Below are 16,873 nucleotides of genomic sequence, written 5' to 3'. Positions count from 1 at the left end.
GACCCCAGACTGTGCCCGTGTCACAGGCCCCAGGAGAAGGAGGTACTCCCTGAGGGCTCAGACCCATTTACCTGGAACTGTTGAGGATGTGGTGTTGTTTGTGTTTCCGGGGATTGAACAGCACGACCACACACCTGGAGGGATGAGTTAGACAACAGACTCAGCACCAAACCTCAGCTCCCCCAGGAGCTCCCGGGCTACCTGGTGTTGGGAATTCCAGTCACCCAACAGAGAGGCTCCACTTGCCACCGAGGGCAAGTGACTGCTTTCTCCTGCAACCCTTCCTTCCTTTCTTTCCCTGCCCACAAGGGCCTATTTCTGCAGCCCCTTAAGGGTGAAATCGGTCCGTGGAAGCCTATCCCTACCAGGTCCCTAAACAGCACACCATCTCTGGTCATACCCAAAAAGAGCAGCCGGGACACAGGCCTTCCCACCGTCCTCACACAGAGTCCAGGGAGGGGTGCGAGAGGAAAGGGGACACATGATTGAGTAATGCAGGCCACAGGTATACAGCCCGTTCACAGGTTTGGATCCACATGAGTCCAGCATTTATGCTCCAAGGAGAGGTGAGGCCTCTCACAGGTGCGCCCATATGTGTACTTGGCAAGAGCTGGCCCTCCACACCCTCTACATGTCGGACGAGGAAGGGGGTGGGAGGCAGAGGGCCAAAATTGCAAAAACCTGTAAGACTAAGAGGAGGGGCAGAGAGAGCTCGGAGGGCCTCAAGAAGCCTGTTCAGCATCTCAGAGCTCCCAGGCCCAGCCCTGAAAATCCCTGGCCCCAAGGAGCATTAGAACCCTCCAGATTGCCAGAAGGCAATCAGGGACTCCACCTGCCAAGCACAGAGGAGGGCAGTACCCTCTCTGTCTGGTGGCAAGACTGGATGGGATCAGGTTCAGAGTGACCCTCCAGAGGCAACTCCAGAGAGAAGCCTAGATGGTAGGCGTCAGGGAGAGGAAGCTGGAAGCCTTAGCTAGGCAGTGTACTCCCTTAGAGTCCCCGGCTGTCAGCAGGCCTAGGCCTACTGTCTCTCCTGCCTCTACTTCATCAGCTCTGTAACTAGCTGACAGGAGCAGGCATGGGGCCTGCTGCACTAGGTAAGGGGATGGGGAGAGAACGAGCAGAGAACAACTTCCCCCAGACCCACACTTATTTGGTAGGTAACCTCCTGTGGCCCCCACACCTGAACCTCACACTTGTTAGAAACTTGAAGCAAAGGTGGGTACAAATTGTCAATGCTTAGTATCTTGGGCTCAATAAACCGCTTCAATATGCAAATTCCACAGGCAATCACCAAAGACACTAGGATCTCTGAGGTGCACCAGATACACCCAGAACTGCCAGGCTGATCAACAGATCTTGGAATTCCTGAGTCATATCCTCTTCTCTTCTAACCCCACCTCCCTCAAACTCTTCCTGACTGTTTTCTTTCTCCTTCTCTCCCCATCTCCTAATCTCTTCCTTGTTCCCCTTTCCTTGGTCCTTTTGCCATTTTCTTTTTATGTTAACTTGCATTCTCCCACTTCCCCTCCAGAATGCCGTATCAGAAGTTTTCATTGTTTGAGGAAAAAGAAATCACATTTCCATTTTCATTAACCTTTAACTAACATTTAGCATTTTCTTCCATTTTTTTTTCAATTACAGTTGACATACATTATTATATTAGTTTCAGGTGTATACCCCAGTGATTAGACATTATATAACTTACTAAGTGATAATTCCAATAAATCTTGTACCCATCTGGCACCATACATAATTATTAGAATATTATTGATTATACTCCCTATGCTGTACTTTACACCTCCATGACTATTGTGTAACTAGCAATTTGTACTTCTCAATCCCTCCACCTTTTTCACCAATTCTCCCCAACCCCTGTCCCATCTGGCATCCATCAAAACATTCTCTGTATCTATGAGTGTTTCTGTTCTACTTCTTCATTCTGTTTTTTAGACTCAAGTGTTGATAGATATGTATTTATTGCCATTTTATTGTTCTTTTTTTAATCTTTTGTTCCTTCTTCTTCTATTTTTTTTAAAAATAGATGGATCAAGGTTTAAGGTTGACCTGATCTGCTTGCATAGGTCTCCTTCTGCCTTTTAAAAATCTTTATTTATTTATTCATTTTTAGAGAGAGGGGAAAGGTGGGAGAAAGAGAGGTGGAGAAACATCAATGTGTGGTTGCCTCTCACGTGTCCCCTACTAGGGACCTAGCTGCAACCAGACATGTGCCTGACTAAGAATCAAACCGGTGACCCTTTGGTTCTCAAGCCTGCACTCAATCCACTAAGCCACACCAGCCAAGGCGGCGGTGGCAGCTGCTGCTGCTTCCTCTTCTTCTTCAAGAAGACCCTTTAACATCTCATATAATACTGGTTTGGTAGTGACGAACTCCTTTAGCTTTTTCTTGTCTGGGAGCTTTTTATGTTATTTGATTCTAAATGATAGTTTTGCTGGGTAGAGTAATCTTGGTTGTACGTCTTTGCTTTTCATTACTTTGAGTATTTCTTGCAAGTCTCTTCTATCCTGCGAAGCTTCTGTTGAGAAGCCAGCTGACAGTCTTATGGGAGCTCCCTTATAGACAACTAACTACTTTTCTCTTGCTGCTTTTAAGATTCTCTCTTTGGCCCTGACTGGTGTGGTTCAGTGGGTTGGCCATCACCCCTTGGACCAAAAGGCCACCAGTTCAATTCCTGGTCAGGGCACACACCTGAGTTGCAAGCCAGGTCCCCAGCTGGGGGAGTGGCAAGAAGAAGCTGACTGATGTTTCTCTCACACATCCATGTTTCTCTCCCTTTCTTTCTCCTTCCCTTCCCCTCTTTCTATAAAGAAAGAAAAGAAAATCTTTAAGATTCTCTCTTTGTCTTTAACCTCTTGTATTTTAATTATGATGTGTGTTGGTGTGGGCCTCTTTGGGTTCATCTTGTTTGGGACTCTGTGATTTCTGGACTTGTATGTCTATTTTCTCTATCAAGTTAGGGAAGTCTTCTGTCATTATTTTTTCATAAAGATTTTCAATTTCTTGTGCTCTCTCTTCTCTCATATTTTTTTCACTCCCTTTAATTTGCTATGCTCCTCCCACTACAGGGTGTTTAAAGAAGCCACTCCCCTTGTCTAGAACATTCTTCTCCCTCTTTTCCAACTAGTTAACCCTTAGTCTTCTTTCAGATCTCAGGTTATATGGTCTCGTATATGCTGTCATGGCACAGTGTATCAACCTTTTGTGACATTTATCACAGCTGCAATTTTACATTTCGTTTTAATAATCTCTCCCATTAGACTATGTATTCTATGAGAGTGGGACCTGGATCTGGTTTTGCTCACTACTTTGTCTCCTGGGCTTAGCAGAGTATGGTCCATTGCAGTTGTTCAAGAACCATTTATTAAGAGGATAAATGCCTCCCTTTGTCCATCAGCTTGGTCCTGTGGGACATCAGTTCTCTTCCCTACTCCACGCCTCACCTATCTTCTATGGAAGGAGGGCCAAGGACCTCTGGAGCCTCAGAGGCAGTGTAGGGCAATAGGGACATTGTGGGTTTGGAGCAAGAGACCATGGTTTGGGTCCTTGTTCTGCCATGTACACCTAGTGACCCTGGTTAAATCACAAGCCTATTTCCTTATCTATAAAAAAGTAGACACCTGATTTTAGCTCATAGGACCTCTGTGAATATTAAATGATTTCTTTGACAAACAGGAGCCAAACAAATGGCAAATCTTAATATTACTACTCCTAGAACATGGTAATGAAGCTGAAAGGTGGCTCCTGGCTGTGGGGAACAAGGTGCTAAGGGACTGTATCAGGTTTTCCCTGAGGGAGAATGGAGGTGAGTCCTGTTAGGAGCTTAGTAACAGCAAAAACTTGTTTAAAAAATATTTTACTTATTTATTTTTGGAGGGGAAGGGAGGGAGAAAGGGGGGAGAGAAACATCAATGTGTGAAAAGATACATCAATCAGTTGCCTCTCACATGCCCCCAACTGAGGACCTGGCCCACAACCCAGGCATGTGCCCTGACCGGGAGCCGAACCAGTGACCTTTGGGTTCACAGGCTGGCACTCAATCCACTGAGCCACACCAGCCAGGGCAAGTATTGATAAAAACTTTAAAGAAGGCTTTATATTTTGTTCTGGGAAGGCAGCCAAGAAAGAAGAGATGGGTTAAGGTTGGAGATAAAAAAATAGCTGCATTTTCATAGACTTAGGAGATGATAAGCTTGGAAGGTAGCAAGGAAAGGATGAGGAAATATTGAGGGGGAAAAACTACCTTAATTATCTAGGACAGAAACAGGGAAAAATAACAGAAGTGACATCTCCTGGCTAAGTTACAAAGCATCACATGAGAGTTTCAATAAACTCTAAACCTGAAGGCATCCACTTCCTTAAGTAACTGATCTTCTGCTCTTTACACAGTCCAATAAGAGTTACCATGTATCAGGCACTTTCTATGTAGCAGGCACTCTGCTAAGCAACTCAGACGTCTGGTTTTAGCTAATCCTTACAGCCGTGGGACACTGGTACAGTTACCCCCACTTTTGATGGAGAAATGAGTTCAGAGCAGTGAGGTAACGTCCTCAAGTCCCTTCAACTAAATCAAAAGAGGCAGGATATCAGAAGTAATGCCCTAAGAAAAGCAGAGTGGAATAAGTGGGGGAAAGAAGAGAAAACTGAAGTTGCCCTTACTGGGTAGCTCAGTTAGAGCATCATCCCAATACAAGGTTGTGGGTTCAATCCTCAGTGAGGGCACATACAAGAATCAACCAATGAGTGCATAAATAAGTGGAACAACAAAAATCAATGTTGATCTCTGTCTCTCTGTCAAATCAGTAAATTAAAAACAAAAAACAAAAAAATGAAGTTGAAACACAGGAAGCACACTGACCATTAGGTTTAGGGTGCTAAGGGCAAGAGCCTTTGAGAAGAGGGAAAGAAGACTGGGGCACTATGAGGGAATAAGGATTTAGGTGAAAAGGATCACCAGTTCAATTCCCAGTCAGGGCACATGCCTGATTTAGGTGACAGAATTTTTGGACATCAGAACAGGCACAATGAAAATTATAGCAATTACAGTTCAAAGTTCACAGATTTAAATATTTAGATTTTATACTCTATTCAATATGTGAAAAATGAGATGATGCTCCCCACACCCCCGACCTGCCACCATCATGAAGAGCCCAGCAAGTTTTCAGGCTAACTGATGTTAGCTGAACTTTCTTGCTATCTGTGCTGACCTGTTGAGGAGGCCCTCTGCTAGCTCCTCTCTCTAGCAATGGCTTCTAGTCTAAGTGGTTACAGGTTACCTAGCTTTCTGATCAGCTACAGATAAACCATGGCAGAAGGCTTCAGCTGAGAGCCGATCTGACTTGAACAGACTCTGCATATTCTAGCCAATAGCATTCCAAATCCAGAACACAAGTAGGTGATGGGGGCTCTATGGTAAGCTTTTGAATTTTCCTTTAAACCTATCGCCCCAAAGCAGCATCATGACCTTCAAGGGCAATGCATCACACTGCTTAAAACACTTTCCAAGTTACTGCACACAAATGCTGAATTTTGTTGGGCCACAACATCTTCTGTTTCCTCCTTCCCTTAAGTTAAACTCCATGGTGGAAGGAGAAGGAGAAGGTGTGTGGGTATGTGTGTAAAAACACGAAATAGAGAGAAAGATAACTGGCTATGGGGCACCTCTTCCTTTCTCTAACATCCATCCCACTGCCACACATAGTATAACCTGAAAAATTCTCACCTGTGGCATGAAAGAGTTAAACAAAGGAGGGGAACACACAGAAGTAGATCCTTAAACTGAAATTTTTACTTCTAATTATTCAAATTTGGAAACCTTCCAACAGAGAAAGAGGAAGAAAGACACCAACCCACAGTCACACTTGTGGGGACAATAATACAGATGATGGAATGAGGACAGAACTTGGCAAAAACATCCAAGGTTCCCCCTGTGCCCAGCCCATTGAGGTCCTCTCAAAAGAGCAGATCAAAACACTGATGTGGGAGCCCCTCAGTCTTCTTTGACCAAACTCCTTAGTCCACTAGGGAGAGAAGGTGGAGCTCAGTCTGCATCAATATTTGGCCCTGGGCCTCTTGATCCTTTGGTCCAGGTCTCTTGATGCAGCCCAGCACAGCAGGCAGTCATCTTCACGTGGCCCTTGCAGCAGTGCTGGCTGCAATCCTCAACATGACAAGGGCTGGGCTCGCCCAGCCAGTTGAATCCCGTAATTCAGAACCCCAGGGTGCAGGTGCAGTGAGACTGCTCGCTCTCACAGGAAGACAGTGAGGCCTCAGTCCCTCAAGCCTCAGCTGGGGCATCACGTGGAGCACCAGTACCAGGTACTAGGCCCACTGCCCAGGGACTTCTCTGAATCAGGAAAGGCCAGCCCTCAACAAGCCCCTCCCCTGGACAGGTCCAGGCCTGCTACCATCACAAAGAGCCCAGCGTTCCCACATGACCTGCCTCCTATCACTCCCTATCCTCCAAAAGGCAGAAACAAATGAACCCCAAGTTAAGCAATGAATGCAGCAGCACATACAGGGAGCAAGACACAGAAGGTTTGAGCAGAGATCCTGCGCTTTACAATTTCTTCTTTCAGACTAGGTAAAATCAGGGACTCACCAAAGGTCCCTCAAAATTTGCTCAAGTGTCACACTCCAGCCCTAGTTAACATTACAACTTCATACCCCCATTCCCTATTCCCTTCCACTGGTCATTGCTTGTACACCTTCCATAGCACACACCAAGTTGTCATATTCTCTGCAGTTTACTTTCTTGGGGGGAAGGGGTCTACCTTCACCAGTAGATTGCTAGCTCTGTGAAGATGGTATTTTCACCTGTTTTGTTTACTACCACATCCCCAGGGCCTAGAAGATAGGCACTCAATAAGTATTTCTGAACAAGTGAACAAATCTTTATTTCTCTAGCTACCAGATCTCAAAGTTCCAATTTCTGAGGAGCCTCCTAAGTAACAAAACTGTGAACTAAGGACCTAGGGCTGGTCCATGATTTTCCCTACCTCAGACTTTTAGAAGGCACTGATACTCAAGGGCAGAGTGATGATAGAAACAAGAAAACTGGGCTTAAAGACCGTCTGCTAACACACTATGTGATCTTGGGCATCTTCCTTAACTTCTCTGCAAGTCAATGTGCTCATCTGTAAAATAGGAATAATAATGTTTACCTCAAAGAATTGAGGTAAACATTATTTGTTAAGACTGAAGATCATGTAACTAGCATAGTGCTCCTACACATCTTCCTGAAGGGTCCTCTGGTGTGCTGAGAACAAGGACAGGGCTATGCAGGAAGGCAGCAGTTGCAGTGGGGCACCCTACAACAGCATCCCATATAGGACTTGCTGGGTACCAGTGACTCATAAGGGTCCACATCAGGTATGCAATTACAAACTGTCCCTCCAGATTCACCTCTAAAGGGATAATCTTATAGCTTTAATTATTCTCAGAGATAATGAGTCTAGGATGTTTCCTAGGGCATCCTTGGTTGTGGTTCTCTTTAGACCTGGACTCCAAAGCCTTCCAAATAAGTAACCCTCTTAGGCCAGGCCACAAGACCCACTGGCATCTCTGTTTCTGGGACACTTTATGAACCCTGCCAAACCCTACCACCTCACTGCCACCAAGGCATGAGACAAGACCTGGTAATACCCTGGTGACTAACATGGCTACTGGTACAGAGCTCCGAGTACACTTCTTTCTGTGGACTCTGAACATATTTTCTTCCAGGGTAAGAGGTGAATCTCTGTGAGCTGCAAGACTTATAAGCCAGGTCAAAGTGGTACTGTCTGAGCCTCCCTACTCTCATTCATATGGTCTAGCCACCATGGCTAGTGTTCAGCTCCTCAAGCAAGTGAGTGTACCCCTCCTTGCCTTGGGACCTTTGCACCTGAGGTGTCCTCCACCTGGGACACTTTGGTGTCAATCTTCACATGGTAGTTCTTCCATCTTCCAGTTTTATTCTTAGAACACTTACAACTCTCTGATATTCTCTTGCTCATTTATTTGTTTACATGCTTATTGTCTGCTTGCCCTTCTTGAACCTAAACTCCACAAAAGTAGTGACCCTGTCTGTCATATTTACATGATTCACATCCCTCAGGGCACCAAGTCAAGCATCCTCTTCTTTCAGGTTCACCCAGTCTCTCCACAGCCCCTGGACATGGGGCTTGCCAGAGAATAAGAAGGGTAGTTCTATGCTCCTTCAGCTCAGATGTTGCCAGAACACAGTTCAGGAGGAGACTGTGGCTTCATGCCCAGTCCAGTGCTTTGAAATGGGGACCTCAGCATAAATTCCAACATGGGCTGAGTAAGTGAAGGGCCTTTTCAGGAGAGCTGCAGTTCCCCTCCTCCTCCCTAGTTAAAACTACCAAGAGGTCTCCTCTTGGCTGCCAAAGAGGGCCGGTAGCCTTTCTCGGCGATCTCCCACTCCAGTAGCTCCTCTGCCCACGGCATTTGCCCAGGCCAGACCCTGGTACTGGGGGCCCTTCTCAGAACTGACTGGCCCCACAGTAGCAATAGGGGGTGTGCAGGGGTCTGAGGTCCCTGCATTCTCTACCAAGCCAGACAGGAAGGGGGCACAAGTCAGTCACGGGAGTTCAACTAAACTGAGTCCTTCAACAAGGCAACCTAGGAACTAGCCTGGCCTCCAAGGGCAGAGGGGCTTAAAGTGTGACAGGTGAGGGGCAGGTTTCCTGTGGGGAAAACAACAGCAAAAAGGAGAACTGGGGAGAAGAGACGCTGGAGCCACTAAAACGCAGGGGGGTCTCTGCCCAGAGACTTCAGCCCATCTCTGCCTGACACACATCCCCCTCCACCCTACCCTCCCAGAGCTGTTTCATTTCCTTTCAGAAAATTTTGTTTTGGTTTGATATGTGTCTCTAGGCCTCTGGGAGGATTTTCTGAGCTTTGTTTCTCTTCTTGTTTCTAGGATACCTGAGCTGCTACTTGATCAACAAGCTCTCAGTAAGAACAAGAGAGTGGGGGTGAGGGTGAGGGTGTTTGGATCACCAAATAGGAAGAAAAGGAAGAGAGGGAGGGAGGCAAAGAGGCTGCTTGGCTGACAAAGACCTTGGTGGCCCCCAGATACCCCAGAGGCACACCAGGGAGCTTTAGCACAGAGCAACACTAAACAACCAGAAAGGGGCCACTTGCAAAGAGAAGACTTAAAATTCTAGGAAATCAAAGGGTTAGGGGATTGGGGCACTGCCCAGGACTGGCCCAAGACAAGCGCACTGAGGAAATCTACCAGAGGTTACAGCAGGGAATCTTCCATACAACACCCGAAAGGATAATGACTGGTAGGCACAAGAGCCAGGCTGGGACCTGCCCTTAAACAGAAGCACACACCCTTAAAGGCGCCAGGCCTGGGGCCTGGGAGTGTAGAGGGAAGAGAGTGGCTGCAGGGCTCCACAATTCCAAGGGCAGGGACACAGGGCTCAGCATGCAATGAGCAGAAGCCCGGGCCTTTCCTAGCTAGCCCCAGCCGCACCTCCAACAAGAAGGAACCTAGCTTTCCCAGGCAGAGGCAGGCACAAACGGAATTCCCCCGAGGCAGGCTGCACAGGGTATCCAGCAACTGCAGTCATTCATCAACTTGCTTCTGGAGGGGGAGACGGAGGCCACTTCAGGCTCTGCAGGGCAAAGCCAGTGTAGTTCCCATAGCATCTCCACCAGACAGCAAATGCCAGAGGGCCACTCAAGAGAAACACTGACCCCAGAACCCAAGGGCAGAAGTCTCCTTGACACAGATGGAGATGCCCAGAAATTGGGAATTTTTCACTCAAATGGTAAGTAGACAGCTTAGGAGAAAAGCAGCTTTTAAAAATGAGCAGAAAGTCCGGTCTTGCCCCATTTTGAAAGAGCTCTGCAGTAAGACTGCTTGAGTTGGAATCCCAATACAGACACTAGCTGTGTGACCTTGAGCAAACTACTTAAGTGCTTTGAATCCTGGTTTTTAAAATATAGGATGGTAACAGTTCCAATCTCACAGAACTTTTCTGAGTATTAAAATAAAATATTTCCTGTAAAATGCTTAACAAAGTGTCTGGCACAAATAAGGTAGCTTTTTTGATGGGATGATAAAACTAAAAAAATCATATATCTGGTACAAAATGTACACAAGTTGCTATGCAGCTCACATTGGGGAACTTGGCATTTCCAAGTTGAGGGTGAGGCAAGAGGGGGAGAGCAGGGGGCCTTCCCAGTTTCGTGCTCCTGTGCCCAGCAGCAGGAACAGAAGCTGACAGAACCAGAAGCAGGAGGGGCTCCAAGCCCCCAAAAGAAACACTCCAGCAACAGCCCCCAAAAGAAACACTCCAGCAACAGCCTAAAGAAATGATGGTTAAGGGCTTCCCACCTGTAGGAGTGGAGGAGAGAAAAGGCAGCAAGGGAAAGAAGAGCACCAGCCCAGAACTCTGCTCTTCCTCCATGGCAATGACATCTCTCCAAGTGACTAGAGCAGTCAAATGTTCAGAGCAGCATTTTTCATTAATAGCCAGAATGCTCATCAACTGATGAAGAGATAAAATGTGGTATTTTATCTTTAATGAAAGGTTATTTGGCCATAAAAAGGAATAAGTGCTGATACCTGCTACAACCTGTATGAACCATGAAAACATTATGCTACATGAAAAAAGCCAGTCACAAAAGGCCAAATATTATGATTCCATTCTATGAAATATCCAGAATAGGTAAATCTATACAGACATAACATAGATTAGTTGCCGCCCAAGGCTAAAGATACATCTTAGGGGGAAATGGAGAGTGACTGCTAATGGGTGATTTTTAGGGTGATGGAAATGTTCTAGAATTGATCATGGTGATGGCTGCACAACTCTGTGGATATACTGAAAACCACTGAATTGTGCATTTTATTGTATTTTTTATTTTTTTATTTTTTTAAAGATTTTATTTATTTATTTTTAGAGAGGGAAGGGAGGGAGAAAGAGAGAGAAAGAGAAACATCAATGTGCGGTTGCTGGGGGTCATGGTATGCAACCCAGGCATGTGCCCAGACTGGGAATCGAACCTGTGACACTTTGGTTTGCAGCCCACGCTCAATCCACTGAGCTACGCCAGCCAGGGCTATTTTATTGTATTTATAAAAGATTTTATTTACTTATTTTTAGAGAGAGAAAAAGGGAGGCAGAAAGAGGGAGAGCAACATCAATATGCAAGAGAAACACTGACTGGTTGCCTCTGACTGGGGACTGAACTGAACTTGCAGTACAGCCCCTGACTGGGGACTACACCTGCAACCCATGTACATGCCCTGAACAGGAATTGGACTGGTGACAACCTTTTGCTTTACAGGACAACACCCAACCAACTGGGCCACACTGGTCAGGGCTGAATGGCCCAATTATGTAGTACACGAATTACATCTCAATAAAGTTATTTTTAAGAATTACTACAAGGTAGATATTAAAGATGGTATTGGGAGCTGCATATAACCTGAAATGTTGATCTATATGTGTGGGTAGGTATGGATGGCCAAAAAAGCCAGAGCCTCTACCTGGCCCTATATTTCCTTTACAAAAATGGCACCAAAACATTAATCTGGATGTATCTCCCAGAAGAGAACAGAAAGCCCCTGCCCATCCCGACTGGTTTAGCATGGCTACAAACTCCCATGCAATAAGAACTCTTCCAAGATACTTACCCAGCTGGGTAGGCAACTAAACCGGATCGGGGGTCACAGGCAAGTCCTCTGCCTCCAGACACTGTTATCCCAAGCACCTTCTCCAAGGTCACCTGTTAGAGCAGGACAGAGAAGTGACATGTTATGGACAGAATGGGGGTACTGAATGGAAAGGAGGTACTGAAGGTACTCGGGACCACCCTGTTGTCCTGACTACTTTCCTGATGCATATCTTCAGAAGAATGGGCCACTGACTTTTCCAGGTTCTGTTCTGGCCACAGGTCCCTTGATCACCTGGGGAAAGCCAGTGTATATTACTGGCTTTTAACAGGGCTCAATCTGCTGGCACCATGGGAACGAAAATGAAGGGGTTAAAGCTCCGCTCATAGCCAGAGGATAAAGCACTCCCCAATCCAGAAAGACTCTGTTTACAAGATAAAGCTTTGGGTCTCCAGACTGGCTACTTGAGTAGATGAGACTCAGGGGAGGTCACTGATCTTCGTGCCTTGACAGGCATGAAAGAAAGTCCACTCTGATCTACCAAGAACCAGAAAAATGTTAGGTATCAATTAGGTGACTAATAATATCCCTGATCTTTGCATTCCATCACGTTCTTCCCCTCCATCAGAGATCTCCATCCCACCCAAATGTCTGCCAGTTCATACAGACAAGAGCCTCAGAGGCAGAAACAAGGCTTAATGCTGTATTTTGCAAAGCACAGATGCTTGGAGTATTCTAATTATTATTATTAAGCCACAACTCCCACAGAGATGAAAGGGAAGCATGTGTAAAGTGCTGAGAGACTGAGAGGACATGGCCACACAAGATATTCACCATCACTCTCATCATCACTACTGTTGCCCCACATATCTGCAGTCCCCAGGGCACACGCTGGACTAACCTCGAATTAGTTTACTGGTCTTCCTGCCACATGATGCCATGTGAGATTCAGACTGCCCTGTAACCTCTTGCTAGTCACTGAACCTTAACCCCTGCTACAGAATGTCTTGCTTGTCATTGCAGGTTCCGTCTTCTCTAGTACTGTCTGGACTCCCTGCACTGGGCCTCCTCAGGGATGTCCTTGGTGTTCATTGGCTCAGAGAAATGGGTTTCTCGATATCAACTGCCAAGTAAATAGGTGAGACTGTACTCTGTTAAGAGTCTTGGAGGCCCTAGGATGGTGGTGTGAACCAGAAACACTTCATGGATGTTCGTATCTGTGGCAGGGTGATCTGCTCCTAGTCCAGGCCAGTTTCTTGAGAGGGGAAGCCTAAAATCAATTAGGGTAGTTTAAGGGTCACTCCTCTCTTACTGTCCCAAGTGGAGAATCTGAAGTGCTTCTGGAGGGCCTGTTTAAATTCTTATCTCCAAGGGCCATTTTAGTTTAAATTAGGTTGGAAAGAAATGCCCTATGGATACCAATGACCAAAATAAGTCTCTTGGGACATTATAGTTAAAACCTATTTCCCAGAAGGGTCCCCAAGAGTCTTCTGTGCTTCTTGGGTAGGTGAACTGAATTCTCAGTGTACTCATAGAGAGCCAAATGAATTCTAGGGCACCATACCGACCCACAGCCACTTGGCAAGCACCACATTTGCCAGTTACTCTTGGGTCTATCTGAGGCACTAAACCTTGTGTGGGATAAACTAATTTTAGCCTGCTCAATACATTTTTTAATTTGTTAGTTGCTTATTTATTAAGAAAAATTATTCCTTAGCCCAAAAATTCATTTTTCATAGCCCAGGAACACAGGTCAATGATAAATTTCCATAGAACTCAACCCAAAGAAATTCTTTACATTTAGAAATCACCTTACAGTCTGAAAGACACCAGCTTTGCTCACCTCCTCAAAACCTTTCATGAATTCGTACTTTCTGCAGAAATCTCCATATGCCTTCTTTCTTGGTTCAGCCACAGCAAACTTCTACACTGATCACTCCAACAATATGAAATCACTGCCACTTGGCCAGAAGGCCATACATCTGAGGTTTTGTCAAAGCACTGGAAGGCATAGTAGTTATAGTCTCCTTAATACCAAAATCCTTCGTGATGAAGAAATGGACCCTCAATACATTCTCTCTCCCTCTCTCTTTTTTTCACCCAAGGACATGCTTATTGATTTTAGAGAGAGGAGAAGGGAAGGAGAGAAACATTAATCAGTTACCTCTTGTATCCACCCTAACCAGAGACTGAACCTGCATCCAGGCGTGTACCCTGACTGGGAATCGAACATCCGACCCTTCAGTTTACAGGATTATGCTCCAACCAAACCACACCGGCCAGGGTAGGGCAATACATTCTTTAAAACATTTTTTTAAAGATTGTATTTATTTATTTTTAGAGAGAAGGTAAAGCAGGGAGAAAGAAAGGGAGAGAAACATCAATGTGTAAGAGGAACATTAATCAGTTACCTCTTGTACCTGCCCCAACCGGGGGTCAGACGACAACCCAGACCTGCGCCCTGACTAGGAATGGAACCAGCTAACTTCGCTTTGTGGGACGACACCCAACTGACTGAGCTACACCAGTTAGGGCGGGGCAATACATTCTCAATGACCACACTGGCCTGAGCACCAGGTTCTGGCAGGAGAGCACAAAATAACCCTGAGGAAATGTGGGGGACACTCAGATCAGGGCACCATTCCTATCCTGGCACTGTGCCTCTGGCTATCCCAGAGGGAGGGGTGCTCAGGGACATTTCTACTGCACCAACTGCCCACTGCAGAGGAGAGAGAGAGAAGCCCAAGACCACATTACCCACATAGACGGGAAAGGTCATAAAATTAAGTGCAGTAAGCTAAAAGGCTGCTCAAGTCCTATTTTCTTCAAGCTAATCTGATTTCAGACAAAACTTTTGGATTCAAATTTACATCAGTCCTTCCATTTGCCTCAGCTTGGTTCCAAGGGTCACACCAGTCTGTTGGTTCTCAGCTTCCCTCCCCTCTGACGGAATTTGGGTGGGTGTTTTGTGGGTAGATAGATGATCTAGCTCCACAGAGAATTAATTCTGAAACTAGCTGGGACCTTTCACCAGCAGTCTAAAGCAGGAAGGAGAAATGAGTTGCTCAAATCCTAAAGACCAGCGTTCATCAAAGGTTCTTGACCATTACTCACAAAAAGAAACACATCTTATATCATGACCCAGTAGATACCACACATGTATGTATGTGCATATGCCTAAAACTGAAATAAAAGTTTCACAAAACAACAGTCACTCTTATTGCATGTAGTACTGTATGTAATTAGTAATGTAATATTCTGTTTTCTATTGTATTCTATTTCATTCAAAAATAATTCTGGCTAGAGCCCACTTTATTGATTTCATGACCTACAAAATGGCTGGAAGCTACAGTCTGAGAAACCCCGCTCCAAGCCATCTTTTTCCGCCAGGCCTAGGTTCCAGGCTCTTATCTCTGGTACCTTTTTGTTCCCCAGTCACTTTCCTCCTAGGACTCACGACAGTGTAGAGACATCTAGGCTAGGAAACCCCGCAGGCAGGAGTTTGCCTAGGCTCAAAACTTGGCTTACTTTCAAAGGATTTGTGGCATTTGGCTTTTTCTGGCTTTCTGAGCAACTAGCTAAGCAAGGGGGGTCGGGGGGAGGCAGTTTCCTTTGGCTCTGTGGAGCGGGAAAGAGGAGGGGAAAAACATTCAGGGGCATCAGCTGGTTTTTATTTTATGTTCTAACTCAAACCAGCTTCCTGTTTGCAGGGAGGTTTTGGGCTGAGCTCCACTTTCAAAGGATCTCAGAGTTCAGAGCTCCTGCAAGGCCTCCAGCATCTATGCTTATTTTGCAAGGCTCCAGCACAATGGACTTAGTAAACTGACTCTCTCCCTCTCATAACCTTTTCCATATCCTTTCTTTCCAAAAACATAGTATGTATGGTTTCCATCTACCCTAGAAAATGAAGACAAACCTGGACCCTCTCCGCAACACACCACAGGCTAAAGGCACCCAAATTCCATGCTGGAGCCAGCTTCATTGGCCCGTGAGAGCCGATCATGCACATCTTTTCCCACCTCCACATTCAATGGCAGCACATTGCTAACTTAAAATCACCACAGTGGGAATACTTATACCATAGAAATCAGCAAACACTACATATAGGAGTTCTTTGTTTTTCCCTCAGAGAGCCTGTAAACATTTACCCACACAACACTGAATTCAAGCAACTATTATCTCACTTGGTCTGTGGCTGTAACTCCCATGCATTCTCTGCTTCAGACTTTGCCCCCTACAGTCTTTTTGAACATGGCAGGCCACAGTGATTCTTTTAAAATAAAATGTACAAGACATCATGTCATTACTGCGCTCAAACTCTTCTATTGGCTTCCCGTTCTTAAGTTCAAACACAAATACCGGTACTTTACCCTGATTTACAAGGCCCTAAATCACCTGTCCTCTGTCTACCTCTCTGGCCTCATTTCCTTCACTCTGCTTCTATTCTCATTTATTCTACCCCAACCACCATGGATGCCTTAAGCACCTCCAGCTAGCCTCAGGTTCTTTGCATGTGCTATTCCTTGGACTGAAATACTCTTATCTCAAATATTCACACAGCTAATTCACTCAAGTCTTTGCTCAAGGTCTTCTCAGAGAAGACTTTCCAAACTAGCTCTTCTGCTATCAATCTATACCCAACTTACCTTACTTTTTTTTTAAAGATTTTATTTATTTTTAGAGAGAGTGGAAGTAAGAGAGAAAGAGAGGGAGAGAAACATCAATGTGTGGTTGTCCCTGGTGTGTCCCCTATTGGGGACCTGGCCCGCAACTCAGGCATGTGCCCTGACTGGGAATTGAACTGGTGACCTCTTGGTTAACAGGCCAGTGCTCAATCCACTGAGCCACACCAGCCAGGGCTCTGCTTTATTTTTCTTCATAGCACTTAAGAGTCAGGCAGTGACCTGACATTGATTATATCTCTATCAACATACTTATTGTCTGTCCTCTCCATCAGAATACAAGCTCCTTGAGGGCAAGGAGCTATATTCTATGTATTCCTAGTGCATAATTTACACAATGCTGGGCAAACAACAGGCATCTGGTAAATATTTGATGAGTAAATGAATGCCTGGCAGAGCCTTTAGAAACAGTGAAATAACAGACTTGAGAAGACCAGCAAAATTGTGGTTTTTCAGGCCAGCAGAATTGCTCTCCACAAAGTATCTGAAACTGGTTGTGACAGAAAGAACATGTCCAGATGAGGACAAACACATAGG

General features: G+C 45.5%; 1 protein-coding gene across 6 annotated transcripts in view; it reads right to left on the bottom strand.

The window, feature by feature from the left end:
- Window positions 1-16,873, bottom strand: part of MAPKBP1 (mitogen-activated protein kinase binding protein 1) — a 57,694-nt gene that overhangs the window by 16,527 nt on the left and 24,294 nt on the right. For all 6 annotated transcript variants that reach the window (XM_045822310.1, XM_045822313.1, XM_045822312.1 and 3 more), the window contains 2 exons: window positions 11,676-11,767; window positions 72-134 (listed from right to left, as the gene is read on the bottom strand). In XM_045822310.1, the coding sequence (XP_045678266.1) occupies window positions 72-134; window positions 11,676-11,767 (155 nt within the window). The remainder of the gene's footprint in view (window positions 1-71; window positions 135-11,675; window positions 11,768-16,873) is intronic.

Source organism: Phyllostomus hastatus, unplaced genomic scaffold (assembly GCF_019186645.2).
Source record: "Phyllostomus hastatus isolate PE091 unplaced genomic scaffold, TTU_PhHast_1.1 phas_scaffold_501, whole genome shotgun sequence".
NCBI classification, from domain to species: domain Eukaryota; kingdom Metazoa; phylum Chordata; class Mammalia; order Chiroptera; family Phyllostomidae; genus Phyllostomus; species Phyllostomus hastatus.
The sequence above is the reverse complement of the archived record's forward strand: the minus strand, read 5'-3'. Positions and strand labels throughout refer to the sequence as shown.